This window comes from Monodon monoceros, unplaced genomic scaffold (assembly GCF_005190385.1).
Source record: "Monodon monoceros isolate NGI ecotype Baffin Bay Population unplaced genomic scaffold, NGI_Narwhal_1 Super_Scaffold_5, whole genome shotgun sequence".
Lineage (NCBI taxonomy): Eukaryota > Metazoa > Chordata > Mammalia > Artiodactyla > Monodontidae > Monodon > Monodon monoceros.
Genome location: NW_021703782.1, coordinates 91274015 through 91301480, shown reverse-complemented (window position 1 = coordinate 91301480; position 27466 = coordinate 91274015). Strand labels below are relative to the sequence as shown.

The 27466-nt window shown below is 39.3% G+C and overlaps 1 protein-coding gene and 1 pseudogene across 6 annotated transcripts in view; both read left to right on the top strand.

Moving 5' to 3' along the window:
* ECPAS (Ecm29 proteasome adaptor and scaffold) overlaps positions 1-22954 on the top strand; it is a 98641-nt gene extending 75687 nt beyond the window's left edge. For 3 of the 6 annotated variants that reach the window (XM_029202390.1, XM_029202388.1, XM_029202389.1), the window contains exons 31-49: positions 2214-2293; positions 2899-3004; positions 4011-4058; positions 5086-5207; positions 6791-6941; positions 8840-8905; positions 10118-10207; positions 11296-11362; positions 11963-12054; positions 12134-12200; positions 12657-12848; positions 13452-13660; positions 14520-14563; positions 14660-14852; positions 16394-16532; positions 18463-18568; positions 18856-18944; positions 21154-21225; positions 22681-22954. In XM_029202390.1, coding sequence (XP_029058223.1) covers positions 2214-2293; positions 2899-3004; positions 4011-4058; positions 5086-5207; positions 6791-6941; positions 8840-8905; positions 10118-10207; positions 11296-11362; positions 11963-12054; positions 12134-12200; positions 12657-12848; positions 13452-13660; positions 14520-14563; positions 14660-14852; positions 16394-16532; positions 18463-18568; positions 18856-18944; positions 21154-21225; positions 22681-22820 — 2073 coding nt within the window. In that variant the 3' untranslated portion in view covers positions 22821-22954. Of the gene's footprint in view, positions 1-2213; positions 2294-2898; positions 3005-4010; positions 4059-5085; positions 5208-6790; positions 6942-8839; positions 8906-10117; positions 10208-11295; positions 11363-11962; positions 12055-12133; positions 12201-12656; positions 12849-13451; positions 13695-14519; positions 14564-14659; positions 14853-16393; positions 16533-18462; positions 18569-18855; positions 18945-21153; positions 21226-22680 lie in introns of those variants that run through there. The other 3 variants (XM_029202392.1, XM_029202391.1, XR_003790757.1) reach the window with 2 other exon arrangements.
* Positions 22955-23367: 413 nt separating this feature from the next.
* Positions 23368-26681, top strand: LOC114884480 (annotated as a pseudogene).
* Positions 26682-27466: the final 785 nt, after the last annotated feature.

The following is a 27466-nucleotide window of genomic DNA, read 5'->3' as shown; positions in this document are numbered from 1 at the left end:
TTCTTCCTTCTTTCAAGGTATCAGAGATGCTCATGGCAACATTTATTGAAATCTCAAAAATGGAAACAATCTAAATGTCCATTGGGTGGATGGTTAAGGAAGTGGCAGTGTATCCACACAAATGGAAAACTGTATGTCGATAGTTAACCACCGATGTAGTGGAGAACAGGTCATGGTTCTTGCCTTCAAGGAGTTCATGTAGTTGGGGAGGTAGATAAGGAATCAGGCAATTACCATATTTGGTTTTTTCTCATCTGGCTGCTTCTCATATTCTCCTTCACTGTTAGATACTAGGATTTCTCAGGGCTTGCCTCTGAGTACCGTTGACTCTCTCCACTTTCTCTTTTTAGATGAGCTCCTCAGTTCCAGGGCTTATGTGTCATCTTGATTGTGATGGTTCCCAATCCTTACTTCTGGCTCAGGCACGACTTGTGCTCCTGACTTGTCTATCTCACTGCCTGCTTGACATTGTCACTTGGATGTTGTTTCAAGATACCTTAGACTTAATATGTCCAGAACGGGACTTAAAAAAACAAACTTCCCCCTCTCTTCTCCTCAGCGTTCATTCATTTACCCCAGCTGGGAAACTGGGCATCATCCTTGATTATTGTCTGTCTCACCCTCACCCTCAATTGAATCCAGTAGCAAATTCTGTTGATTCTGCTTCCAAAGTATTTCTCCCTCCCTCCCTTCCCTTCTTCCCTTCTTTCTCTTTCTTTTTCTCTGTTTCTCTCTTTCTTTCTCTCTCTCTCTTTCTCTCTTTCTTTCTTTCTTCCTCCCTTCCTCCCTTCCTCCCTTCCTCCCTTCCTCCCTTCCTTCCTTCCTTCCTTCCTTCCACTGTGTGGTTTGCGGGATCTCATTTCCCTGACCAGGGATCAAACCCGGGCCCACAGCAGTGAAAGCGCTGCATCTTAACCATTGGATCTCCAGGGAATTCCCTCCAGAGTATTTCTTGAATCTATTCTCTTTTTTCCTTATTCCTCCCTGATGAACAGGTTGTCATCTTTCTCTTCTCTTTGCCTTCTTTCATTTAATTACCAATAGTAAAAGTGATTTTTAAAAATGCAAATTGGATTGCATTTTGGGTTAAAATCCTTTGTTGGCTTCCTAGTTCACTTTAAATAAACCCCATGACCCTTACCCTGTCTTTCCATGCCTGGGCATGATGCAGCCCTTTCCTGTCTCCAGTCTGATGCTGGTGGGCACTGGAGGGTTCCACCTTGAGGGTTCGGTGAGTTCTGTTTGCTCTAGGAGAGTACTTGGTACCACTGGGTCAACTTGAGATCAATAGGTCGAGTTCAGGGCCCAGGCTTAGGCTCGCAAGATGTAAGTGTCACCTCTGTGTGAGTGGAAGGTGAAGCCACAGATGTGGATGAGATCACTATGGAGACTGTGTAGAGACATGGACATAGAAAGACATCAGTTTCTTAAATCTTAGGTGAGTTATTTCCTCCCTGTCTTGGTTTTCTTAAATGTAAGTGAGGATAACAAAACCTCTCCTACCTACAAGAGTAATAATGGAAAAGCCATAACTCTTGAAGTTCTTTGGATTAGCATAAAAAGTGAATCTACTATCGGTGTGTGTAGTTATTACCAAATGGATAAGTGTATATCAAAACTAAAGAGGCTTAAAAGATTAAATTCGTCTTCATTCTGAACAATCAAGTGCTTCTTTATGTGCCAGACGTGGTGCAGGCTACCAGGGAGGGAAGGACAAGTGAGACACTGTCCCTGCCCTCGAGGTCTCAGTGTGAGGGGGCAGGACAGTTACTGTGCTGTCTGATACAATGTGCTTAAGAAGGTGCCGTGGGCACATAGGGCAGAGTAGGCCAGTCCTGTCTGCAAAGGTGATGCCTGATTTGAATCTTGAACAAGTAGGAGATGGAAGAGGTAGAGGTAGTGTGTGCTAGGGAGTGGAGGTGAGGCAGGACATATAAGAACTTGGGAGCTAGATGGTCCCAGGAGGGCTTCGTATCCACGCCTGGGTGATTGGACTTTATTCTCATGCACTGAGGAAAATAAGAGGATCACGTTTGCATTTCAGGATGATCAGCTGGGCAGCTTTCAGCAACTAAAGTGGGGAGAGAGTTGTGGACTGAGAGGCCTAGGGAGACACTTAGGCTGTTACGTACAGAAACACAGTGTGGTAGAGATGAACCATTTGGTTATTGATGGATTTTGCGTTCTCAGTTTTATCCTTTTGCTTTCATTAGGTGGATAAGTATTTGAAGGAAATTCTTCAAGATTTGGTTAAGAATCTAACCAGCAATATGTGGCGAGTTCGAGAATCCAGGTACCATTTTTGGAAATATAAGACTAGTCAAATAAAATTGAATTTTTTTTCCCTTCAAATTTCCAAGTTTTATACTTTGTGCAAAAGGAATAAGTTAAAACCACTAAAAAGCATATTTCTGGTTGGGTTAGACAGTTAATGATATTTAAGCTCTAGTCAGTGGTTTTCCTAAGTTGTCTTAGTTTTTGTAAGTATGAAATAACAGAAGTAGATCACTTGTTAAATTAGACATCAAGATACATTTATATACTCTCATGACTTTGTAGGGTAGCATTTATTTATACATATATAATTTATGTTTATTCAGTGCCTGCTATATGCTTGGCAGTGTGCTAGGCCCTGGAGGTATATTGGTAAGTAAAAAATGATGTATCATCTTAAAGAGATGATATAGTTGTGGGAAGTAGACATTGGATGAGTGCACATGCCATATGCCCGTGGTATGTTTGAGGCACCAAGCAGAGAGTAGTCATTGCCGTTTTGGGGTGAGGGGGTTAAGACTAGAAATATAGGCAGAATCCATATTCTTGTTTGATATGAATGTTTCATAGTAAAATATTGAGCTTTCTTGATCATATATTTGAAACCAAATTGTTTATTTTTAGCTGTTTAGCTCTGAATGATTTATTGAGAGGAAGACCCCTAGATGACATCATTGATAAACTTCCAGAAATTTGGGAAACTCTCTTTAGAGTACAAGATGATATAAAGGTACTATATACATAAATCTGCATTTATTTATAGAATAGCATAAATTGGAATTGTTAAAATATGTATGTTACATATTTCAAAATTCAATATCCAGACAACTTGTTTTAAAGACCAGAATTTTCCTCCAAAGTTTCAGTTTTGTGTTTTTGGTTTTTTTTTTTGCGGTACGCGGGCCTCTCACTGCTGTGGCCTCTTCCGTTGCGGAGCACAGGCTCCGGACGCGCAGGCTCAGCAGCCATGGCTCACGGGCCCAGCCGCTCTGCGGCATGTGGGATCTTCCCGGACCGGGGCACGAACCCGTGTCCCCTGCATCGGCAGGTGGACTCTCAACCACTGCGCCACCAGGGAAGCCCCAAAGTTTCAGTTTTGATGTGTCTGTGAAGTGGCAAGTTTAGGTATCTTTAGATCTAAATTTAATTAAAGTTAAAAAAGAAAAAAGAAAAAAGGGTAGCTACTGCCTGATTTTCTTTTAGTAGAGATCTTGTGATGCTGTTGTGAGGAACAAATAACAGTTTAGAAATAATCCAAAATAACTCTACTTAGATCAGCTTCGTAAGTTGGATCAGTCATTCCCAAATAACGTGACCAGTTTCTCTTTTGCCTCGGCAGTCTAAATTTAAAATTTTTTCATCTTACCATTAAAATTAGGCACTTCAGTTTTTTGCTTTATTCGTCAGAGTTTTTTTTAAGTCTTTCAGAATCTTCACATAAATCTCTATATTATAATTTGCTTTTATAATACATTTAGTTTCTAAATTGTTATACTTAATATCCATATTTTTGTAAGGTCAAAATAGGTTGTATCTAATTAAAAAAACAGTAGTATGGAATGGTAGTATGTTCCTTGACGGGCAAAGAGCCTAGTGAAACACCATTTTTTACCTAGTAATGAAAGTAGGATTTTTCACCAATTTGTGTAGATTTGGAGGCAGTTTACATACACATTTTGGGGTAGATGAGAAGGAAACTCTGATGTTGTATAATGTCATATTTTTCTCATTTTTAGGAATCTGTACGAAAAGCAGCAGAACTAGCTCTGAAAACGCTGAGCAAGGTGAAAACTCTAGTCTTATACTGGGGCAGGATTCTATGTGACAGTGAAAATTATGACTTATTTTTTTGTCATATAAAGTGACATTTAGTTGCACTGTAACTGGCTTCATGTTACAGCCCATTTCTTAACAAGAAATGGGAAACTGGTTGCTATTACATTAGAATGCTAGTATTTTTAACAAAGTGTGTCTCTGGGCTCTTTAAATGGAGAGCTTTCCTAGGCCTTTATATAAGATAGGACTTTCTCTTGACCCTGAAGTACACATTACATTTAGATCAAGCAACATCTATTCTCTTTATTATTGCTACGTTTATATGTTAACCTGCCTTTCATACTTATGAGGTTGGCAACCTTTTTTTTTCTTTTGCGGTACGCGGGCCTCTCACTGCTGTGGCCTCTCCCGTTGAGGAGCGCAGGCTCCGGACGCGCAGGCTCAGCGGCCATGGCTCACGGGCCCAGCTGCTCCGCGGCATGTGGGATCTTCCCGAACCGGGGCACGAACCCGTGTCCCCTGCATCGGCAGGCGGACTCTCAACCACTGCGCCACCAGGGAAGCCCTGGCAGCTTTTTTGAAACTGGTTCCCCACTTGAACTTGATTTCGTGGTATATCAGGGCCTTCTGATGTATTAGAAGGTTTTAAATCCAAGTGTTTCTTATTCCACATTTGTGTTCTTGACCTCTGTGTTATGCTGCCACCCAAAGTTATTGATAATAATACCTTAAGCCTTCTTCAGAGTGCTTTCTAAACATTTTCTCGTTTCATCTTCAACTGTTTCCTGTTTCACAAACTAGAAGACCAAAGCTTAGAAAGTAAAATGCATTACCAAATTTTCTGTTTAGTTATTGGCAGACATAGGACTCAATCCCAGATCATGAGATCTTCTTTTTCTTCCTGTGACTTTCCTGTAGAAAGTAGAGTCACTTACCCTTTTCTATGGATATAGGAAGTAGGAAGTATTTTGTCAGATGAACGCGTTATTGGGTGAGAGGTCAGTATCACTAATTTCCATGCTCTTTGTATGTGAGGTTTGTGTGAAAATGTGTGACCCTGCCAAAGGAGCCGCTGGCCAGAGAACCATTGCTGTCCTCCTGCCCTGCCTTCTGGACAAAGGAGTGATGAGTCCTGTGACAGAAGTTCGAGCCCTCAGGTTTGAATCAGCTGATGAAATTGAATGCATTGGATTTACTTAGTTCTTAGCCACCCAGTAGAAATTGGGTTTCTTTGAATGTTAGATTCTTGAAAGAATGGAGAAATGAGTTGAGGAGAATCCAGTGGGGTGACCCAATAGCAAATGCGAGAAGTGGTGAGTCAGAACACTTTTGCAGAGACATTCTCATGGGAGCCTTGCTTTTGTCCAGCCTTCTGCCACTCTGCCTCAACCTTGAGTAAAGTGTGTTATTTTCTTGTCATTGGCCTCTGCCCCCAGCAGGCACATCTTCCTATTCTGCTTCCTATTCCTCAGGTCCTTGAGAGCTTGCTTGTTGGTTATACCACTTAGTAATGTTTCACAGATTATTGTGTTTAAAATAAACTGTTTACCGCCTGTGAAATATTCAAGTAGTACACATTTAGATATATATGGCTCTTTTAAGTTAAAATCAGCACTGAAGGATTCTTTTTTTTTTTTTTTTTTTTTTTTAACCAGAGTGCTATCTGGGAACTTCATCTGTTCCATTTTTTATTTCACTCTTGAAATTAGCCCAAATTAATAGTACCAACACTATTTCATGGTAACTGAATAGTTGCTATGGGAAAGCTCTTCTCAGAAGGATTCACCTAACAAATGCAAAGGAATGATAAAATTAGGATATCACCATTTTGCTGTCCTCACTAAGATACTCCAGGTAATGATCATAAGTGGCTCCCGAGTCCACTGGTAAAGGCTGACAGGAGGAGCATTATAATGGATGGTTGGTTCATGCTGACCAAACTTGAACCTGCTGTTCATTCTTTAACAGCACAAAAAAAGATAAGCATCTTGATGTGATGAGACAGGACATGTGAAGACCACCCGTGAAAGATTCTTGTTTTTAAAAAAATTGAACTGAACTTGATTTTAGCCTGCAGATCTGTATAAGCTACAGAGGAACCTCTTAAGTGACACCATCAGAATACAAATCAATAGCTTAAAAAAAAGAGGACGGAGAGAGCACTGTTGAAAAAGATTCAAGAAATGCAGTAAATTGCAATGTGTAGATGGACTCTGGATTCGATTTCAGCAAACCAACTCTTACGGACACTTGTGAAGCAATCAGGAAACTTGGATATTAGATGATATGAAAGAAATTCTTAATATTTTTTAGGTGTGAAATGGTATTTTGATTATGATAAAAGGTCTGGGTCTCTTCATGATACACGCAGAAGTTTAGTTAGGGAATACGCTTCAAAATACTACAGTGGCAGGGGGAAAAGTATATGAATGGTCTGTATGTATGGTGGATGCCTAAGTGAGACAGAATTGGCCAAAGGTTGCTGCTTGTTGAACTGGGTGGAGAGCATACAGAATTGCATTTATGATTCTCTTTACTTTCATATATGTGTGAAAATTTCTGTAATAAAAAGTAAAAACAAAAACCAAAAAAAAAAACCAACACAGAGCTAAGGCCAGGCTCTGTACCCAAGGGAGTATGTTCCTTAATGCAATAAAGTGCAGAAACTCCTCATGATTAGACCCGTAGGGCTTCTTGCTTTGTTAGAAGGACTCAGGAGTTGTGTTTTGTGTGTCTGTAGCATTAACACCCTCGTGAAGATCAGCAAAAGTGCAGGAGCCATGTTGAAACCACATGCACCAAAACTCATCCCAGCTCTGCTAGAATCCTTAAGTGTCTTGGAGCCTCAAGTTCTCAATTATTTGAGTCTCCGGGCTACAGACCAAGAAAAGGTGAGTTGACAACACAGCCATGTTGGTAATTATCATGAAGGGAGAGTCCTGTTAAGATACTCAACAGGCCTTCCAGGGTCCTTAGACAAACTCCATGACTCAGATGATACTTTCACCACTCTTGAAACAGCTCAACTTCTATAACCACATGCAGTGTTTCTTTAGTGGGGGCGGAGAGGGCTCATACACTGTTATGTGAAGTGAATGAAAAATGACACTTTCGTCCAAAAAAATATATCAATACATTTATTTAACACGGTTTTTTGTACATGTTTGTTTATTTTCTAGGGGTTGGGTCTGCACCCTCAGAGTCCTCCTATGGACCATTCCTGCTTTGCAAATCAAGAGGATTTGTAGCTAGACTTTTGCATAGTCCCAAATTATTCTGCTCTTTTAGGTGTACTGTAGTTCCCTAGTCTCTGATCAGAGTTTTGTTTTGTTCCGTTTTTTTTTAATTACAGATGAAACATTTATTGTGAAAAGTTAAAACAACACGGAAGAGTAGAAAGTATCCCCTAGGAGGCCCCTCTGCTGTGGCAGTACAGTGTCATTTCCTGAGGAGTCCTCACTGCCAGCAGTTCCTGGGTCTTTTTCAAATTCTTTTGTAGTCATAGGCTTCAAAATCAAACAAACATACTAATTTTAAAATAGAATCAGACTGCGAATATTGTTCTGCAACTTGATTTTTGTTTTTAATAAAATACCATGTGTATATATGGATCTATTTCATTCTTTTTAGTGCATGCATAGTATTCTACAGTGAGATTATTTTGAACTTTTGTGTGAGAGATTTTGTGGCATCAGAAGTTATGAATGTTCTGTTTTCTCCACATCTTTGCCAACATTGAATAATACCAGTCTGATAAGCAAGAATCTCATCATTCTAATTTAGTTTCCTATTATTAGTGTTGTCCATTGTCTTTTCGTATTATGTTATCCATTTATAAATATTTCTTCTGTGAGTTGTATGTTTCTACTCTGTGTCTGTTTTTCACTTGTTTATGTTTTTACATTTGTCTTTATTAGAACTGTCAAACTCCTGTTATATGATTGTAAAAGTTTTCTCTCGGTTCACTATTTGGTTTTTAACTTACCTAAACTATTATATTCTAATCACTTACTCTGTTTTCCCTTTGCCTCTGATATTGCTGTTTCTTCTCCAGTCATCATTCTTTCCTCTTTCAGCAGTAATCTTGCCTTTCCTAGGTTCTCAGCTACTAGGTGTTGAGAATTAGGAAACATAAATTCTAGTCCAAACTTTGCAGCCCTAGGCAAGTCACTTCTGTATGCCTAATTTTTCTCACTTACTATGTCTGGATAGTGTCAACCTCTCCTGTACCATAGTTATTTGATTAAAATGCTATTGTATCAATAGATAGGAGGGTCCTTTATAAAGTTAAAACAATACATGTATAAAATTAAAAATCATGTATTAGATAGAAAATTATTTAGTCTGTTTCTTTATTTAATGGAGGGAGAACCTGAGGCTCAAGAAGGCTGGATAACTTGCTCAGAGCCATACTATGTTATTTTCTAACTGCAGTTAATTTCTAACCGTTGTCTGCATTTCTCACTTACAGTGAGATGCTGCCTCTACATATATATGGTTGAGTGTAGAACAAAAGAAATTATTTAGACTTGTGTTTGAATTTGTTGTATCTATATATTATTTTTTAAAATATTCCTTAATTTGTCAGTAAAGCCCAATTTGAGTGTGTGGAGGTTCTTCTTTTATTTTGGCCGTGCCATGTGCAGCTTGTGGGATCCTAGTTCCCTGACCAGGGATCAAACCCATGCCCTCAGCAGTGAAAACCGCAGAGTCCTAACCACTGGGCCGCCAGGGAATACCCTGGAGGTTCTTCTTAATTGATAGAATGTGCTTGCATTTGTGTTCTCAGGCTGCGATGGACAGTGCCCGACTCAGTGCTGCCAAATCCTCTCCCATGATGGAAACAATCAACATGGTAAGTGCCTCACGTAATGAGAACATTTACGTTTGCTTACCTTAGAGTGTAATTGTTCAAAGTCTTCAGGTTACATTAAATGAAGTAGAGGTTTAAGGGATGAGTCAAGGCAGCTGTTGTGACTCTAGTTTTTTCTTAGTATAGTTCTTTTTTCTTTTCCTGTATTACTAAATGGAATACTTTCCCCAATACTAGATTGCATTAGTCCAGATTTGTGTTACACAGGAGAACAATATATTAAAAGGTCTGCCTATAAATCTGTATATCTTTTGGCCTGCCTATTTAGAAAGTTCGGATACTTGTCTCTGCCTGAGCATTGTTTCTGGGAGGACCTAGGAAGGTGTAAGCTGGAGGTGTTAGTGAAGTAGGAAGCATAAAAGGTAGGGAGAGAGAACTGAGCAATGTTGGTAGGTTGTTCAGTTAAAGGAAGGGGATTTGCAGAAAAGAGCTGCTTGGCACCAAGTTTCGAAATTCCAATGTTTCTGGAATCGTGGGTTAAAGAGTCTCTAAGGTCACAAAAGCCGACTCTGCTGTGCATGCCCTGGAGTGGTTAAATGAGAGCTTGTGAGCTACTGGAAATTGTTTTGATGGGCAGATCACAGGACTAGACAAGAGAAGAAGGAATTTTTTTAGTGCTTACTGGGGAACTATTACCAAAATATGGTCTAAGGATGTCTTCGTTGGATTATGAGGGCAAAAGAAAGCTTAAAGAAATAGGAATAGTTAGCAAGCACCTTATAGATATGCTCATCAGTAATAGAATATACATCATTACATTTTCAAAAGTATAGTATAGCAAATTCAGCTAAGAAGTCAACTTTAATCAGGTGGCTTGATAGGGCAGGCCCACGGAAGAAGGTCAGTTTTAATCTAGGTCTTTTACACTAAACATGGATTGTTAAAGAAGAAGTAGGCCCAGAGAGATCCTCTCTTCTTGGGTACTCATTATTTATTTTCTCCTTTATAAATCAATGTTTTTTTTATTATTTTTGTTTTGTTTTTAATGTTGATCCACTGATGAATGGTTTTCTTGTTTGTAGCATAATGATTTTAACATTGAAATTGGAGTAAAATCAAACCAGTGGTTTGGTTTTTGCACTTCATGTCAAAACCAGTTGGGTACATAGTTGACGTGGGCAGTTTTTAATTGAAGATGTGGTACTGACTTAATTATTTGCTAAGGTTAACTTTATATTTATTCTCTTCCAAAAGTGCCTGCAGTATCTTGATGTGTCGGTGCTGGGTGAGCTAGTTCCTAGGTTATGTGAACTGATCAGAAGTGGTGTAGGTCTTGGAACTAAGGTAAGCAAGTGTATTTTTCATAAGAGGAATTTGCATCTTCATTAGTTTGGGCCACAAAAATAGAACAGCCGTCATGTGTGAAATTCATTTTTTTTTCTTAAAACCTGACTTTATTTTATGTTAACTATTTTGTTTCTATGACTGCACTAATAACTTAAAACATGTAACTCATTCAGAATATAAAACATGTGACTTATATTCAGTAAACATTGTCTTACTTTTTTAGTGGAATCATTTCTGTCCCCTGGTTGCCAGGTACATGCCCTCTGGGTCCTCGTTCATAATCAGTTATTAGTGGAAATGCTCATCCAGTTACCAAGTCATGGTTGCTTAAGGTGGTGATGAGCATTTTTCACAGAGGAATCAGTAGGTATTTAGATGGAAAAATGTCTTCCTTTCCAAGATTTTTCAAGGATCAGATCCCACACCGTACACTTTGAAAACAACTCACGTTTATTTCTCCTGACAAAATTAACATTTACTTGTATTTTAAAATCTTAGCATTTATAGATCAGGAGAAAGTTAAAAGTTGTCTGTAAGTTTACCACCCATAGGTTAATTGCTGTTGGTATTTCGAAATGTTTCCTTCTGGTCTCTTTCTGTGCATGTGTCTTCTACGATGTCCTCTCTAATGGCCATATACTCTCTCATGTGGCTGAAACATCATTTATTTTAACCCATCAAGGAATACCTGATTTGTTTTCAGCTTTTTTGATACTAAACAAAGCGCTGTGATGAATGGTTTTGGACACATCTGAAGCTGCTTCCTTTGGTTAAATTCCTAGAACGGGAAATGTTAGAACAAGGATGGACAGGATGACATGTTGCCCTCCCAAAAGATTGTACGAGTCTCCTTCTCGCTTGCAATGTATGAGAGCAGTGTATACTTGCAGCAAGACCTCTGCAGGAAGTCTTGAAGGAAATCTTTGTGTTAATAGTTTAAAATAAGAGTTTTACTCTTTCTAGATAGAATCTTGGAGGGGCTGTAAGGCTTTGTGTATTTCTTTAAATCTTTGACTCCTAAAACCAAGGGTTTGATAGAACATTGTGACCATCAAATTTAGACCTTTGCCTTTGTAACCCTGTAGGGAGGCTGTGCCAGTGTCATTGTGTCATTAACCACTCAGTGTCCCCAGGACCTAACACCTTACTCAGGTGAGTTTGTCAAAACCACTGGGGTGATGTTTTTGTATGGCCATGTCTTGTGTGACAAGGTTTTAAAAGGAAAAACAGTGATCATTCAGACATGCTTGTGGTATCGTGTACTTTTTCTTCCCTCAAACTCTCCCACTTCTACCTTTATCTCTGTTTGCAAGAGGTACAGGATGATCAAGCTTAGCAAGTTTTTACTGTTTTATAAGTGTTTATTTCTTGGTGGTATAAGGAGGTGAGAGTATCTGCTATTCTGTACTGTATAAATGGTTTATTACCATTTATATTTAATTTTACATCAGCATTTTTCTTTTCTTGAATTGGCTTCTAGATGGGGCTGATGAACTTTATGTACCTAACTCTTGTTTTTGCAACTGTCCCCATAATAGTCTAGATTGATTGATTAATTAATAACAGAGTAATTTTTAATTTTATACCAGGCAAAGAGAAGCAAATGGATATACAAATGTAACATGCAAGGGTTCTAGACTACTATGGAATAAATCAGATATTAATTATAGGGTTAAGTTTGTTTTGGTCCTACGAACAGAGCAGAGCATTTGGTCAGCCAAGTATCAGATTTTTCTTCTTTGTTTCCACTAGGTAAACTCATGAGTGCTTTGCTTAGTGGCCTGACAGATCGGAATGGTGTAATTCAGAAATCCTGTGCATTTGCCATGGGCCATTTAGTTCGGGTGAGTTGAATTTCTTACTTAGTTAAGTAAGTATACTTTGATAATTATGAAGAACTGACCAGGATTGTTTCTCTTCCAGACGTCACGGGATAGCAGCACGGAGAAACTCCTGCAGAAACTCAACGGCTGGTATATGGAGAAAGAAGGTACCTTTTTTCTTCCTACTTAAATTATTGTTAAGTTAGATGTAAACAACCTAATGAAACAATACAAATCAGGTCTTACCCTTTCTGATTTTATGTGGTTTGCTAGGAACATTTCTGATTGATTTTACTGGTTTCTTTTGCTGTGGTACAAGTCGAGCAGTGGTCTGTTTTTTGTTTTGTTATTTTGCGGTACACGGGCCTCTCACTGTTGTGGCCTCTCCCTTTGCGGAGCACAGGCTCTGGACGCGCAGGCTCAGCAGCCATGGCTCACGGGACCAGCCGCTCCGCGGCATGTGGGATCTTCCCGGACCGGGGCACGAACCCGTGTCCCCTGCATCGGCAGGCGGACTCTCAACCACTGCGCCACCAGGGAAGCCCAGAGCAGTGATCTGTTTTGATCAGTTACCCTAAACACAGTAAGTGTCATAAAGATTGTTTTTTTCTGCTTCTCTTTAGAACCCATCTACAAGACCTCTTGTGCTCTGACTGTTCATGCTATTGGACGGTACAGCCCTGATGTACTGAAGAACCATGCCAAAGAAGTTCTGCCTTTGGCATTCCTAGGCATGCATGAAATTGCTGATGAGGAGAAAGCAGAAAAAGAAGAATGTAATTTATGGACTGAAGTGTGGCAGGAAAATGTACCTGGTTAGTAAACAGTGCCTGTGAATTAAACCTGTTTCTTAAGAACCACAGTTGAAATTTTTAACTCATATTTTTTTATTCATAAACTTCTGTAGTTACTTTCCCGGGACCTTAACAATGTGTGTCCCATTGGGTTCTCAGCCCATCCACATTTCCAAGTTCTCAGGCTGGCGCTCAGAGCTCTCATTGCTGCCCATATGAGAGAATAGAAACTGCCCAAGCGATGCAGAGCTTTCTTTATTTCAGTTGAGAATGAACAGTGATTTTCGTGTTGCCTTGAGTATTATTTTAGAGTAGTGCTTCTCCACTCTGCTCTTCATCTTGACACACGTTAATGGACGAGAGCCCTCCCCTGGACATATCCAAGTTCATAACGTCCTGCTGTTGTCAAGATTTCTCACACCACCACCCACTTTCTCTCCCTTGCAGAGAGTGATGTGATGTAACCATTGAGAATCACTGCTTTAGATTGATGGTCACTGACTTTTATTCCAGACTTAGAAAAGAAAAATCAGTTAGTTTACATATATATACACACATATACACACACACATATATATATATAATTTTTTGGTCACTTAAGAGTTGCTTTTAATTTTGTTTTAGGTTCCTTTGGTGGCATTCGGTTATACCTGCAGGAGTTGATTACTATCACCCAGAAGGCTTTACAGTCTCAGTCCTGGAAAATGAAAGCCCAGGGTGCAATTGCCATGGCATCAATTGCAAAACAAACCAGCTCCCTGGTACCTCCGTATCTGGGAATGATACTGACCGCATTACTGCAAGGCCTAGCTGGACGAACATGGGCAGGAAAGGTAAAGGAACCATTCATGCCCAGTTAAATTTAAGGTATCCTTAAAGGATTATGACTTCATCTTTCATTTTCTATAAAAATTAGAATGTTGTTTTGTGGGACATCAGATGGGTTGTTTTTGTAAAGCAGATTTCTTAGGCAGTTGGGAAGCTTTGGGTAAACTTTGCCTGATTAAATGTGATATTTCATCAAAGTATAACCCACGTGTCCTTGAATACTGCACAGTAATGCTGGAGGTTAATTTTTATTTATCATGTTCATCTTTCCAAGAGAAGTCTTAAACCAAGTGGTCACACTTTTGTCCCTGTTGACCTCATGAACAGATCAGAATTTGGGCATATGTGAAATTGAGTAGCAAGGCAAGCTGTGTCTAAACCCCGGGCTGAGGATGCCCATCTCTGGGGCCTCTGAATTAGTAAAAGTCATTTTTTATACAAGGGTGATGGTGGGTTATACACAGTGACTACTCAGTGGGGAGCGCGAGACTGTGGCATCATGTACAGTCTGGTTGACGTGGTAGAAGCCAGTAGTGGCCAGTTCAGAACTGTAGACGAAGTACGGGTCTAGGAGTCAGATACAGTTCTGATTCCATTGTTGACGCTTCTGCCTCTGTGACCTTGGACAAGTTAGTTCTCTAGGCTTTACGAAATGGAGAGGAAGACAGTTACCCTGCTTCCGTGGTTTGGAGTAAAACTCTGTGGATGTGCTTGTTAAACAGTTAAGTGTGTCAAAGAGATGGTGACTCTGGTTAATTTTTGTTGTCATAATTTTTAAAAATTTATGAGGTAATTATAGTCATGTACAGCATATGTAAATGACACGTTTGCTTAATAGTGTTTCCTCATCTTTCAACCCTTTAGGAAGAACTGTTGAAAGCCATTGCCTGTGTGGTGACAGCTTGCAGGTAAATGTTCCTTCAGTGAAGATGCCATTTCTTACACTGCACCTGAAAGCTGCAGCCTTTATTAACTGTTGTGATGCTTTTGTATGGATCCTGCAGTGCAGAGCTGGAGAAGCCTGTGCCCAGTCAGCCTGGCACCGGTGAAATCCTCCAGGCTGTTCTGAAGGAGTGTTGCAAAGAGAATCCCAAATACAAGATTGCAGCAATCAGCTGTGCAGGGGATGTCTTAAAGGCCACCAAAGAAGACAGATTCCAGGAGTTTGCTGACATTGTCATACCTCTCATCAAGAAGGTAATGATCGCCATATCCTTTCAGGTCTGGTTTATACTTTAAAAAAATTTTAAAAATTAAAAAAAAAAGAAAGAAGGAAGAGATTTTCCTGTGTCCTGTTTGCATATTTTAGGAGGGTTCATGTAGCTGCATATAGCAGAAAAATCCCCAAATACCATGGCTTCACACAAGGTAGACGTTAGTCTCTCACAGGAGAGTTTAGGGAGTCTGGCTCTTTGCAGCTCCTGGCTCTGCCTTCCCTGGGGTGTGGCCATTGTCTTCACGGCCCACCGTGTATCTGCGTTCCAGGTGGGTGATGGCAGAGGAGATGAAGAAAGGATCAAAGTAGGTATGTCAGTTCTCTCTTAAGGAGAGTTCCTGGAAGCTGCTACAGGGCCCTTTCACTTCTATCCCACTGGCCAGCGCTTAGCCGGGTGGCCACACCTGGCTGCAGGTGAGGCTGGGAATAGTAGTCTTCATTCTAGGTATCCGTTTCCCCTCCATGGGAGAAGGGTAGCTGTTTTTTGTTTTTTGTTTTTTTAAAAAAGCAGAATGATGAGTTTGTTGCAAGGGTTTCATCCTGCGAGCCGGGAACCTCAAGGCCGTGGGAGCGGTGAGTTCCCGAGAGTGGTGTTGGAGTGGGCGAACAGTCCCTGTCTTGCTTCTGATACGCTCTGCCTTGAAAGCGTGTGCTGCAGCCACCCCAGGCACCCCAGAGTGAAGATAGACTCTGCCACATGCTGGGGGACTTTGATCAAAAGCAGACTTTGGTTTCATTTGGAAAATGAAGTGCTCGTTTTTAAAGGTTGGGCACTGGTTCAAAGAAAGAAGAGTATGGTTTACCTACTTACTTTTTTGTGAAACATGAAAATTTTTAAATAGCATTCTCATTCTGTTTCTTGTGTTGCTGCTAATTTGCTGTTGTAAAAAAGCTGTTTAAATAATTTCTGTTAAGAGGGAGGGGATCTGGGGACATATGTATGCATGTGGCTGATTCACTTTGTTGTACAACAGAAACTAACACAGTATTGTGAAGCAATTATACTCCAATAAAGATTTGTAAAAAAAATAAAAACAGTGAGAAAAATAAATTCAAAGTAAAATAATTAACTATCAAAAAAAATTTCTGTTACATACATAACGATAGTGTATGGATTTGGCAGTCTGTATCATCAGCTTGCTGGACAAGTCACTTCTCTGCCTGTTTCCATATCTTATTAAGAAGGAGTTTGGATTTAGATTATTACCGGGTTCTTCCTCCTTTAATTCTGTGATTCTAATGCAAGTCTTTTTTATGTTGTGCTCAAAATACTACATATATGGTATTTTTTTTCACCTTTGCTTACAGATTCCTTTAGAGGATTTCCGAAATTTATTGGAGCGGTGTAGTACTCCTGTTACAAAATCTTTTTACAAATAGGAAAACTCATGGTAGAGACTGTAGCATTTAATTCTTGGTTAACATCTCCTACTCTGGTACCCTGATTGTTTTAATAGTATGCCTGTAACTTTGAAGGAAAAAAAAATTAAAATTTGCTTTCCTTTTTTTTGACATGTCCTAGAACTCACCTGAAAGCATTGGAGTCCAGACAACCAAAAATGAAGATGAGAATGAGAAGGAAAAGGAGCTCCAGCTGGAATCTCTGCTGGGAGCCTTTGAGGGCCTGGGCAAAGCCTGGCCCCGAAATGTGGAGACCCAACGTAAGCAGCAGAACCTGCCTTTGAAGAAGTGCTGTGGCCAGGGGTTACTTCATGACAGCGAAGGTGCTCCGTGTGACGAGTTATAGCTGCCGTTTCTTGTAGAGCCCAACTGATTAACGGCGAGAATCATCCAGTATAAATTTTACTCCTGCGTTGGCAGATAATCTCATTGTTTGTTTGCTAGGGTTGCTGTAACATATAGTACAACAGACTGGGTGACTTCAACCAGGGAACTGTATTTTCTCACAATTCTGGAGACTAGAAGTCTGAGATCAAGGTGTCAACAGTGTTGGTGTCTTTTGAGCCTTGTCTCCTTGGCTTGTAAATGGCCATCTGTGTCTCTGTGTCCAGTACCTTCTTATAAGGACACCTGTCGTCTTGGGTTAGGGCCCACCCTAATGGTCTCTTTAAAACCCTGTCTCCCAACTCAGTCACATTCTGAGGTACTTGGGGGTTAGGATGTCAACATGTGAGTCTGTGGGACACAGCTCAGCCCATAACAACCATGATACATTTTATGTAGATAGTTTGACTACAAAAAGAATTCTTTCACTCTTCTTTATGGTGCTGTATTCAGAGGAATCCACAGAACTTATTAGTGGGGTCTCTTCATCTCAGAATTAATGGCCTTGTTGCCAAACCTTCAATAAGCAAATGAAGTCTGTATTTCCCTGAGAAACTTGAAACTTTCTGAGAGTTTTTCAATTGAACATATCTTTCCAAAGGATTAAGTAAATAAACAGTAAACCTTTACTGTTGGATTGGGCTGTAGTTAGTAGGAGTTTGTCTTGTGTTGGTTCCTGCAGGGCATCCTACATCTTATTATTCATGAATGTTATGAAAAGTATTGTTGACTGTGATTGGAGGTTTCTAAAATCAGACTCAAAGATTGTCTCTGAGCCTTGCCATCCTTTGTGTGAACTTCAGAAAGTATATTTGCTATGTATAGGGAGGGTTTTCCAAAAGATACAGATTTGTAAGAGGTCTTATTTCTTGGTATTGTGTTATGGACTGCAGTGGAAGTCCACTTATTTGACGTCATTAGGACTACTGACTTTTGCTTGATAGGTAGAAGAAGTTAAAGTAGGGAATTATATAAAAAGATGATACATACACAAAGCAGTTTTAGTATACGGAACAGAAATGTACATTTGCTGGATTGGTTGTCATCTGGGGGAAGGGCCAGGGCCTTTGAGGATTTGTTCCACACTGGCTTCTCGTATACATCTTACTCATAATGTATCGTCTTCAGTTTCTGGTTTTGTTTCTTTATAGTGGAGAAAGAAATTACAGTCTCTTAGGAAGCAATTCAAGTGCAGAATTCTAGATTTTTTACCCTCATCCATCTTTACATTTGTGAACTGTACTAAATTCTGCAGCATTTAAAAAACAACTACTTTGCTGAGTTTTATACTCCTGTTTCATCACTTAGCATAATATTAATTGTATAATTATAATAACAAGTGCAGTTGGCATAACAGGTTTGGATAAAGCACCGTTGACTCTTGTTAAGCCTACAGCATGCAGAAGCTTGTGAGCCTCCAGAGTTCTGCTCTCTTTGGCTGTCATTCAGGGTGTTTTATGGGGAAAAGGCAGTGTGGTTTAGACTCTGTGTCAGTTCCTTAGAAAAGGATATTGCCTTGACAAAGAACACTTATGAACAGATATATAGGATTTTGGGGGGAGGGGGTGTTTCTGATCAGGGAAGTTTGTGGGAATTGGGCATAAAGTCATGCTGAAGTGTTTCCGAAATGTCATGGCTTTAACTTAAGGCATTTGTTGTTTTAATTTTTCCTCTCCCCTTCCCTCTCTCTCTCCGTCTATCCTTCTCTGTCCCTGTCTCTCTCTGTCTCTCTGTCTTCCCCTCACTTGCTCTGTCTCTTGCTCCTTCACATGCTCTGCCCTGCTCTGCCCCATTCTTTTTTTCCAGGTTGTTATCGTCAAGAGCTTTGCAAACTGATGTGTGACCAGCTAAAACTCAGCACATGGAAAGTGCAGCTGGGAGTCCTACAGTCAATGAATGCCTTTTTTCAGGGGTAATTTGCTTCATAGTTCAGTCATTTATTTAACCTTCCCCTACCCCTTAGCATTTTATATATAATCAGTGGAATTTTTCTCTTTTTTTTAAACATCTTTATTGGAGTATAATTGCCTTACAATGCTGTGTTAGTTTCTCCTGCAGTGGAATTCTTTTAAATTTTAAAACTAAAAGCTAAAGTGACATCATAAAGCAATATATACAGATAGAAATTGTTTGTGCCAGAAAGGTTTTGGAATGTTTCTTAATAACTAATATTTGTATCTTGCTTTCTGATTTGTACAGATTAATGCTTTTAGAAGAAGAACATGCAGATCCTGAGGCCCTGGCTGAAATTCTCCTTGAAACTTGTAAATCAATCACATATTCTTTAGGTGAGTGGTAAATTGACATAGATAAGGAGTGTTCATTTTAAAGCTCAAGGAGTTAAGCTTCAAACATTCCCTGCCTTGTGCTAGGAACTAAATTTATGGAACAACTACTGAACTCTCCTATTTAATATACTCAGTATGTGCCCCCAAACTGGAATGTATTAATCTGGAACTGTAATTTAGGATTTCAACATCTAGATTAGAAAAACCTTTGTGACCAGTATTTTTTTAAAAACCTGTAATTGGAAATAATTTCAAACTTACAGAAAAGTTACAATAATAATGCATGTAATACTTGTATATCCTTTACCCAAAGTCACCTGTTAACATTTTGCACCACTTACTTTATTACTTGCACTTCTGTATACATACTTTTTCCTCAACCATTTGAAAGTGTATTGCTTACATCTTGCCCCTTTTCTCCTAAATTCTTCAGTGTGCCTTCTTTTACATACCGACTTTAGATAGTATAACATTGATGCCATATTTTTTAACCATTCATATTCTAGGTTTTCAGTTGACTCAGTAATATTCTTTTTTTTTTTTTTTTTTTTTGCGGTACGCGGGCCTCTCACTGTTGTGGCCTCTCCTGTTGCGGAGCACAGGCTCCGGACGCACAGGCTCAGCGGCCATGGCTCATGGGCCCAGCCGCTCCGCGGCATGTGGGATCTTCCCGGACCGGGGCATGAACCCATGTCCCCTGCATGGGCAAGCAGACTCTCAACCACTGCGCCACCAGGGAAGCCCCAGTAATATTCTTTATATAATTTTTTCCTCTCCTCCATTAAGGAATTCAGTCCGTAATCATTTAGTGAATTTAGTTGTCATATCGTTGTAGTCTCCTTTAATCTGGAACACTTCCTCAGCCTTTCTTTGTCTTATGCGACATTGACGATTTTGAAGAAAAGCCTCCCCCTCCCCCCATTTAAAACTAGAATGTTTCTCATTTGGTGTTTGTCTGATGTTTCCTTGTGATGAGATCCAGGTTATGAATTCCCAGTAGGGCTGCTCTATAAGTGATGTTATGTCCTCTCACATCAAGAGGCACACAGTGTCCACCTGCCCTTGTTGGCAGTGTTAATTTTGATTACCTGGTCAAGGTACTACTCAATTTCCTCTGCTGTATGGTTACTATTTCCCCCCCTTCTGTCTGATAAGCAGCCTGTGGAAACACACTTTAAGACCATTCAGACAACCTGCTCCTCTTCAGAACTGTGTCTACTAAGCAGTCTGGGAGAAGACACTTTAAGCCCATGCACATATACTGCTTCTCTTCAAAGTGTCTCCTCTAGACTTAGCATGCATTGATGGGTTTTTCCTGAACCAGCTTTTACTAAGATGATTTTCCAACTCTAGCACTTCTTCCACATTTACCATTTGACAGTTGGCATCCTCTCATAAGCAAGGTCCCTCCCTCTCTCGAACTCTTTATTTATCTACTATCCATATTGATTCATGGATTCCTTTATTTTCCCCTTTGTTTATAATTATTTTCCTTAATTAATTTGTTGCTCAAATTATCCCAGATTTGGCCAGTGGAAGCCTCTTCGAGCTGTCTCCTGTGTCCTGTTGCTGTCTCGCCACCATTCTTTCAAGCATTTGTGTACTTCGTAGCATGACAGCCTGTTACAAGCTCATCTTTTGCTTCCTTTGTCTTGGGTCTGGTTGAGTGTTAGTTTTTTCAGTAAACAGTTTCACTGTGAACTAGATGCAGTGTCTAGAGTAGACACCAAGGAAGCGTATTTCAGTTGTGATTCTTGGAGGTGGCCACATGCCTTTAGATAAATAACTGGCAGCTGAGAAACTAGTCTTTCCAGGGTCGGGTCGCAGCCGGGTGTCCCTGAGTTGGCCTTACCCCTGGGTGATGTAATGTTCTTGGGTAAAATGAAGAGGTCTTGCAAACCTAAAGACCTTTCTTAGGCATCCTGTGAAGTCGACTTCTAAAAGGGGTCCTTTAAATATTGCCATTTGTTACGGAGATTGGTATATTTGGCTGACAGCTTTTTTTTTTAAGTAAGGAATGTGGACATATAGCACATTTCAAGTATTTGATGATAATTGGCTAAGGGAAGCTCACTTAGGAGCACATGTATCTTTCCCTGAATTTATAATTTCCGAACATCTTTCTTTCGTTAACACTAACTTAATCTTAGATGTTCTGTTTGTAAGGCATATAAAACAAATAATGTGATCTATATGATTTTCTTCTCAGAAAATAAGACCTACTCATCTGTGAGAACAGAAGCTTTATCTGTGATAGAATTGCTGCTTAAAAAACTTGAAGGTGAGTTCTTGAACTTCTCATTGGAGGACAGGAAAGCCAGGAGACTTTATGGCATAGGCTTTAGGAATTTTTTTTATTTTCTGTTTTTGTTTTTAATAAGCATATACTCCAAAATGTAAATTAATATATTTGTACATGGAAGTGGAATATACATAGCTGAAACCTTCCAATTTTATGAAGTGTTAAATTGGTACTCTTTTATTTTATATACTTTTAATGCAGTATGAAGCTGTGGTTATCTCAATGAAGTTTTGGTTTCCATCGTGAATCTTGAGTTAATCTTGGTTAATTACAGCAAGAGGCTGACAGTGGCAGAACAGAGCTCACTATACACATGTAAATAAACAGAATGACACACTGAAAAGTGGAGTTAGGAGAACATTTAACAATTATCTACCTGAGTTATCAAATTTGATAGCAGTTTTCTTAATCCTATTTTTTTTTTCTGTTTTCCTTTTTCTAAACCGTCTTACAAAGAAGCAGATTTCGTCTAATGGTCTGTTCTATCACTGGTAAAAGAAGACTGTTAGCATTTTCTCCAGTGGTATATCTGTTACTGATTTCAAAAGGAGGCCTCTTTTCTTTTTTCATTTTCCTCTTTTTATTATTTTAACCACGTGGATGAAGAATGGGGAATATGGAACACTTTTCTCTAGAGCATTGTGTATCTGCTGTTTCTCCTTCTGTCTCTATCTTCGCTTAGCAATTAAAGCACCTCTCTCAGGGCTCCATAAAACAGGCCGTTTAGAGTCAGCGACACTACATGTGTCATAATCCCTTTTTTCCTTGTTGGAGTAGAAGAGCTAGACACTTAGATATATCTCTAAATTCTTACAGTTTGCCAAATATGTATGAATATATTCTATTCTAGATGAGGAAAATGAAGCTAAACAGTGAAATAACTTGCTTGAAACCACATCACCAGCAAGTATCAGAACCTCATAAACAAGATTTAGGATCTGATGTACTTTATGAATTTCTAATATTTTGAGTATGCCTGCAGTTCTCTGATGCTTTTCTTAAAGGAGTAATAAAGTGTCATCTGTTCAAACTGTCTTTGCAGTTATGAAATTTATTGAGGATTTTTTTTTACTGAGCATATCTTACAAAGATATATTCAGCTCAATTGCAGAAATAGCTTTTTTGTTACTGTGTGCCCTGCCTCGATACTTCCTGCTTCCCAGTTGGCTTCAGGCTCCCTTCATTCTCTTTGTCCCACCAGCTCTGGGGACAGAGGATGAAACTCCCTGATTGGCCCTCAGGTTATTGTCAATAATTAGGTTTGGAGACAACTCTTAAACCTGTGATCATTATATACAGAACTGTTACCACGGGGTTGCTTTGCATTTATTTTGGGGATAGGATATGTGGAAGAAAAGCAGAAAGAATAGTTTTGGATTCTCTGCTTGCTTCTTCTGTAAGGATTCTTTTGTTGCTCTTTCTCTTTCCATTCAGAATCTAAACAGTGGGAAAGTTTGACATCTGAATGCAGAGTGCTCCTGATTGAGTCTTTAGCAACTATGGAGACAGACAGCAGACCTGAGCTGCAGGAGAAAGCATCGTTACTGAAGAAAACACTTGAAAATCTGGAATAAATTAGAAGGGGAAGAAACAAACAAGTGCCATGTTCATTGGGGGTTGAAATGGTGGTATTCTTTGTGGGGGAAAGTAAAGATTAATCTGTAGCATGCATCATTCCTTGGCTGAAATAAAAAAAAAATGCCTTAAATTTTGTTCCTTATTAGCTTTATTTCACTTGATGTTTTAAAAGTATCTGGGCTGAATAAACTAAATGGAACCTTGGATATTTGAGAGGTGGTTGTAGGTGAAACTGACAGAAATAGCTGTTGAAAGAGCTAAAGGTGTTAATAAAGGAACAGACACAGTTGCAGAGGAAGCTGCATAAAAATCTTAGAACTGCATCCAAATTTTAAAAAGTTATTTCAGGAAGGGGCTGTATCGACTACTTAGTTTAACCCCCTTCTTTACATCTGAAGAAACAGGTTATGAGATGACGTAGCTTCCTTTCGGAGGCCTGTGCCAAGGCTGGAACCTGTGTGATGGATGACCTGCCCAGGACACTTTCTCTTACAACCTGCTGCTAATCAGTGCTAACCCTGGCCTACCTGAGAAACTCCCAAGATGAGCTGGTACGGCAGCCCTGGCACCAGAACTGAACTGACCCATGATGTAAGCACCACTGGATTCTTGAAATGCAGAAGTTGAACATTGTCTTGTCATTTGTTTAGATGATTGGTTTTTAGAAAGTGATTATCTACCAACCTTACAGGTTGAGAGGGAGGGAAAATTTGGTCTCCATGTAATCGTCCTCCTTTTATAAGCAGATGAAGGTCGATTAGGACAAGATTGTTCATTTTGTCTCTTACGTATTTTGCAAAACACAAACCAACAACGAAATCTTGACTGCTTGGTTTAGACCATTTATAATCTCAAAACTGTAAAGACAAATTAAAATTTTCTACCCACTTTTATGCTTACAGTCACGACTATGGGATAGAAAGGAAAGCATTTTAATTAGCTGTCTGGGAATAACCTGATACCATTCAAAGTAAATAACTGCAGCTGTAGGGTTTCTTCCTTTCCTTATGCTGCTCAGGCCCCTGCCTGAGGATGTGGGGTAAGGGGAAAAAACAAATTTTAACACAAGTGTTTATTCAAGTAAAAGGAGAACTCTCTAGCTCACCTTGGATTACAAGCACAAAATTGGCTTACACTCAATACTGACCCCTTACTGACATTAACACCAGGGTGGAAACTCCGTGTTATTATTTTTTGTGGTCTCTATTAACCAAAGTATTTAAAATTTTCTTGACTGTGACCCATAGTAAAACGAACTTTTTTCATCATGACCCAGAGCAATGTGTGTGGGGTGGAGGGGAGGGAGGGAGGGAGAGAGAAACAAAGAATGAATATAAAATCTTTAACTGAAATAAAATGTTTTGTGAAATGGTACATTACTATGTGTGATCTGCTTTGATCCCTCCCCGCCAACTCCCCACCACCGTTTTGAATGCTCTTTCAGACCCACTAAATTCATTTCCTGACTCATAAATGGGTTGTTACTCAGTTTGAAAAACACTGCCATAGATAGTACCTAAACCTAGCTGCATATGCTATGTTCTGGGGTTGCTTCTGTTTGGAAAAGGGGTTTACAAATGAAAATTTAAGTGTTTATTACCAAAACATCCTCTTAGCTGGTACTAAATATAATTGTGAGTTTTAGTAGCATCATGAATTTTAAGTAAACTATCGTGGACTTCCACTTGAGAGTGGTGTTTGCTTGGGGAAAAAAAATCAACTCTGGGTGTTTTTCAGAAAGCTTGCGTCCTCATAGGACTTGGTGTTTTCCAGATCTGTATTTCCCCATCCATGAAGTGCTCTCTGACTTTCATTTACAGTACCTGGGATACTCTTCCTAGGCAAGAGTGCCATGTAGGTCAGGTATTGTTGGAAGGTAAGAGTGTAGGGGCAAGAATTGTGCTCTTGGCCTGTATCAAGTTTAAAACCTCATCAGATTTTATGCTTTTTAAACTTTTTGTTATTCAATATTGGGAATTTCCCATGGTGCTGAGAGAGGTGCTAAGATACTTGAACCTTAGTGCTTAGTGCTGTTGAATTAATTTGTTTTAGTTTTCTAAGCACATTTCTAAGTTTTACACTTAACTGCCTTCATCTTGACCAGCCAAGTCATTTGTACAACTAGTAACGTTAACTATGGTCTCCCAATGCAGCTTGTGTTGGTGTGCATGGGCACACGTATTTATTTAAAAGAGTTAATAACTGAGAGTTTGTCATTGTGGAATGTTGATATTAGTGAACAGATGGCAAAAGGACCCGTGAACATTTATATCTTTGGCCTTCATTTTCCAAAGCTATGTGGAACAGAGTTTTATTATTTTTTTTCCCTAGGAATATTCAGTGCTACTTGTCATATAGGCAACTGATTTAGAGAGTCTACTGAATTCCTTATTCCTGGAATATATATCGTCACAAATTTATTGATATGTGAAAAGGAGGTACCTGAAATTTGGCAATTGGAAATCAAAACAAAGTATCAAATTGTCTTTTTGGTGATAAAGAGCAGCCATTTCTTTAATTAATGTTTGTGTCTAATTTACAATTGCCGGTGTGTCTGCCTGTAATACAGTGTACCTGCACAATAAAACTGATTGCCACCAAATCCCCATTGCTTTACCCTTCCATCTTTTACTTGTGTATTCACTAACGAGAAGAGAAAAGAAAAAAAGATGTGACCTTGTTGGTCTGTGCTCTAGTAGCATTTGCACTGTATGAACACTGTCTGCCCGTTGGGGGAAGTTTCTATCTGCTGCTGCCACAATATATTCATGCTGCTTGTGAAGTACAGGGAGTTATTTTGACATTGGCACTCATTGTAATGTACAAACTGTTGTTAAATGGATGTATATGTAACAGATTTTTGTATTTTATATGCAAAGTCTTCATAGAATCCTCTGCAATATGTACTAAGCTAGCTAAGCATGTGGTAGTCTTGAAAGGAAAAATCCTTCCCATGCCCAAGAAGATATTAAGTGGTAAATAAAAGCTGCATGATCAGTGCTTTGAAGTGGTGCATTAATTTTTACTGGTTCTCTGGGAAAATAGTTAACTTCCAAGGCATTGCCTGGTTATACTTTAAAGACCAAAAAAAAGCCCTACTGCGTGCAGTATTCTGAGCTACTTCTACCAAGCAGAAATTGTTGGCTTAAGTGTCTGGGAGTTCCAAGGCAAAACACAAACAGAGGCAAGGCACCTGAATAATTACTGTTAAATGCTTGGAGAGAAGCAATCATTGAAAGATTGGATTTTTTGATATAGGTAATCCCTGATGAACACATAGAAACAACAAGCAGTTCTGCTTTTGGTTCAGATTAACATACATGGCTATGCACATAAAACATCAGAGCTATAGGTACATCCTATGTTGTAAATAGCCAAACAGATTTTAGGCTGTGGCTTTTTGTCCGACATCTCAGCGAGGCGCAGTGGTAGCAGCTGCTCTCCCGGCTTCGCTGTGTCGCCCAAGGACGACAAGAAGAAGAAGGATGCCGGAAAGTCAGCCAAGAAAGACAAAGACCCAGTGAACAAATCTGGCGGCAAGGCCAAAAAGAAGAAGTGGTCCAAAGGCAAAGTTCGGGACAAGCTCAATAACCTAGTCTTGTTTGACAAAGCAACATAAGACAAACTCTAAAGAAGTACCCAACTATAAGGTTATAACTCCAGCTGTTGTCCCTGAGATACTGAAGATTTGTGGTTCCCTGGCCAGGGCAGCCCTTCAGGAGCTCCTTAGTAAAGGACTTACTGAACTGGTTTCAAAGCACAGAGCTCAAGTAATTTACACCAGAAATACCAAGGGTGGAGATGCTCCAGCAGCTGAGGAAGACGCGTGCATAGGTCCCACCAACTGTATATTTTGAAAAATAAAACTTTATTAAATCAAAAAAAATATTTTTAGTCTGTGGAAGATATGCTTGAAGGTGAGAGATACCTTGCTTTTTCTCTCATAGCAGCTAAAAAGCCTAAGCTGCTCCCTTCTATGCTTTTCCTCCTTTTTCCCTTCAAGCTAGTACCAGATTATTTGATTAGAATAACAATTGGTTTTTAAAAAGTGGAAAACCCACAACTAGAAATATGAAAATCACTAAAGGAAAAATCTTACTGGTAAAGGCAAATATACAGTGAAGATAGTAAATCAACCACATATAAAGCTAGTATGAGCATTAAAAGATAAAAGTCGTAAAATCATCTATATCCACAATAAGTTGAGGGATACACAAAACAGTGTAAAATATGTCAAAAATAGTAAACGTGATTAGCTCTAATAGTTTTCTCGTAGCATCTTTATTATAAAGCAGAATCTAACACACCATTGTAAAGCAATTATACTCCAATAAAGATGTTAAAAAAAATGTAAACGTGGAGGCAGGTAAAAATGCAAGGATGTTAAAATGCATTCAAACTTAAGGGACCTGCAACTTAATCACATATATATATATACAGATTGCTATATATAAACCTCATAATAACCACAAACCAAAAATCTGTAATAGATACACAGAAAAGAGAAAGAAATCCAGGCATAATACTAAAGATAGTCATCAAATCACAAGGGAAGAGAGCAAAAGAAAAAGAAAGGAACAAGAAAGCTGCAAAGACAACCCCCAAACAAAATGTCAAAAGTACATACCCATCAATAATTACT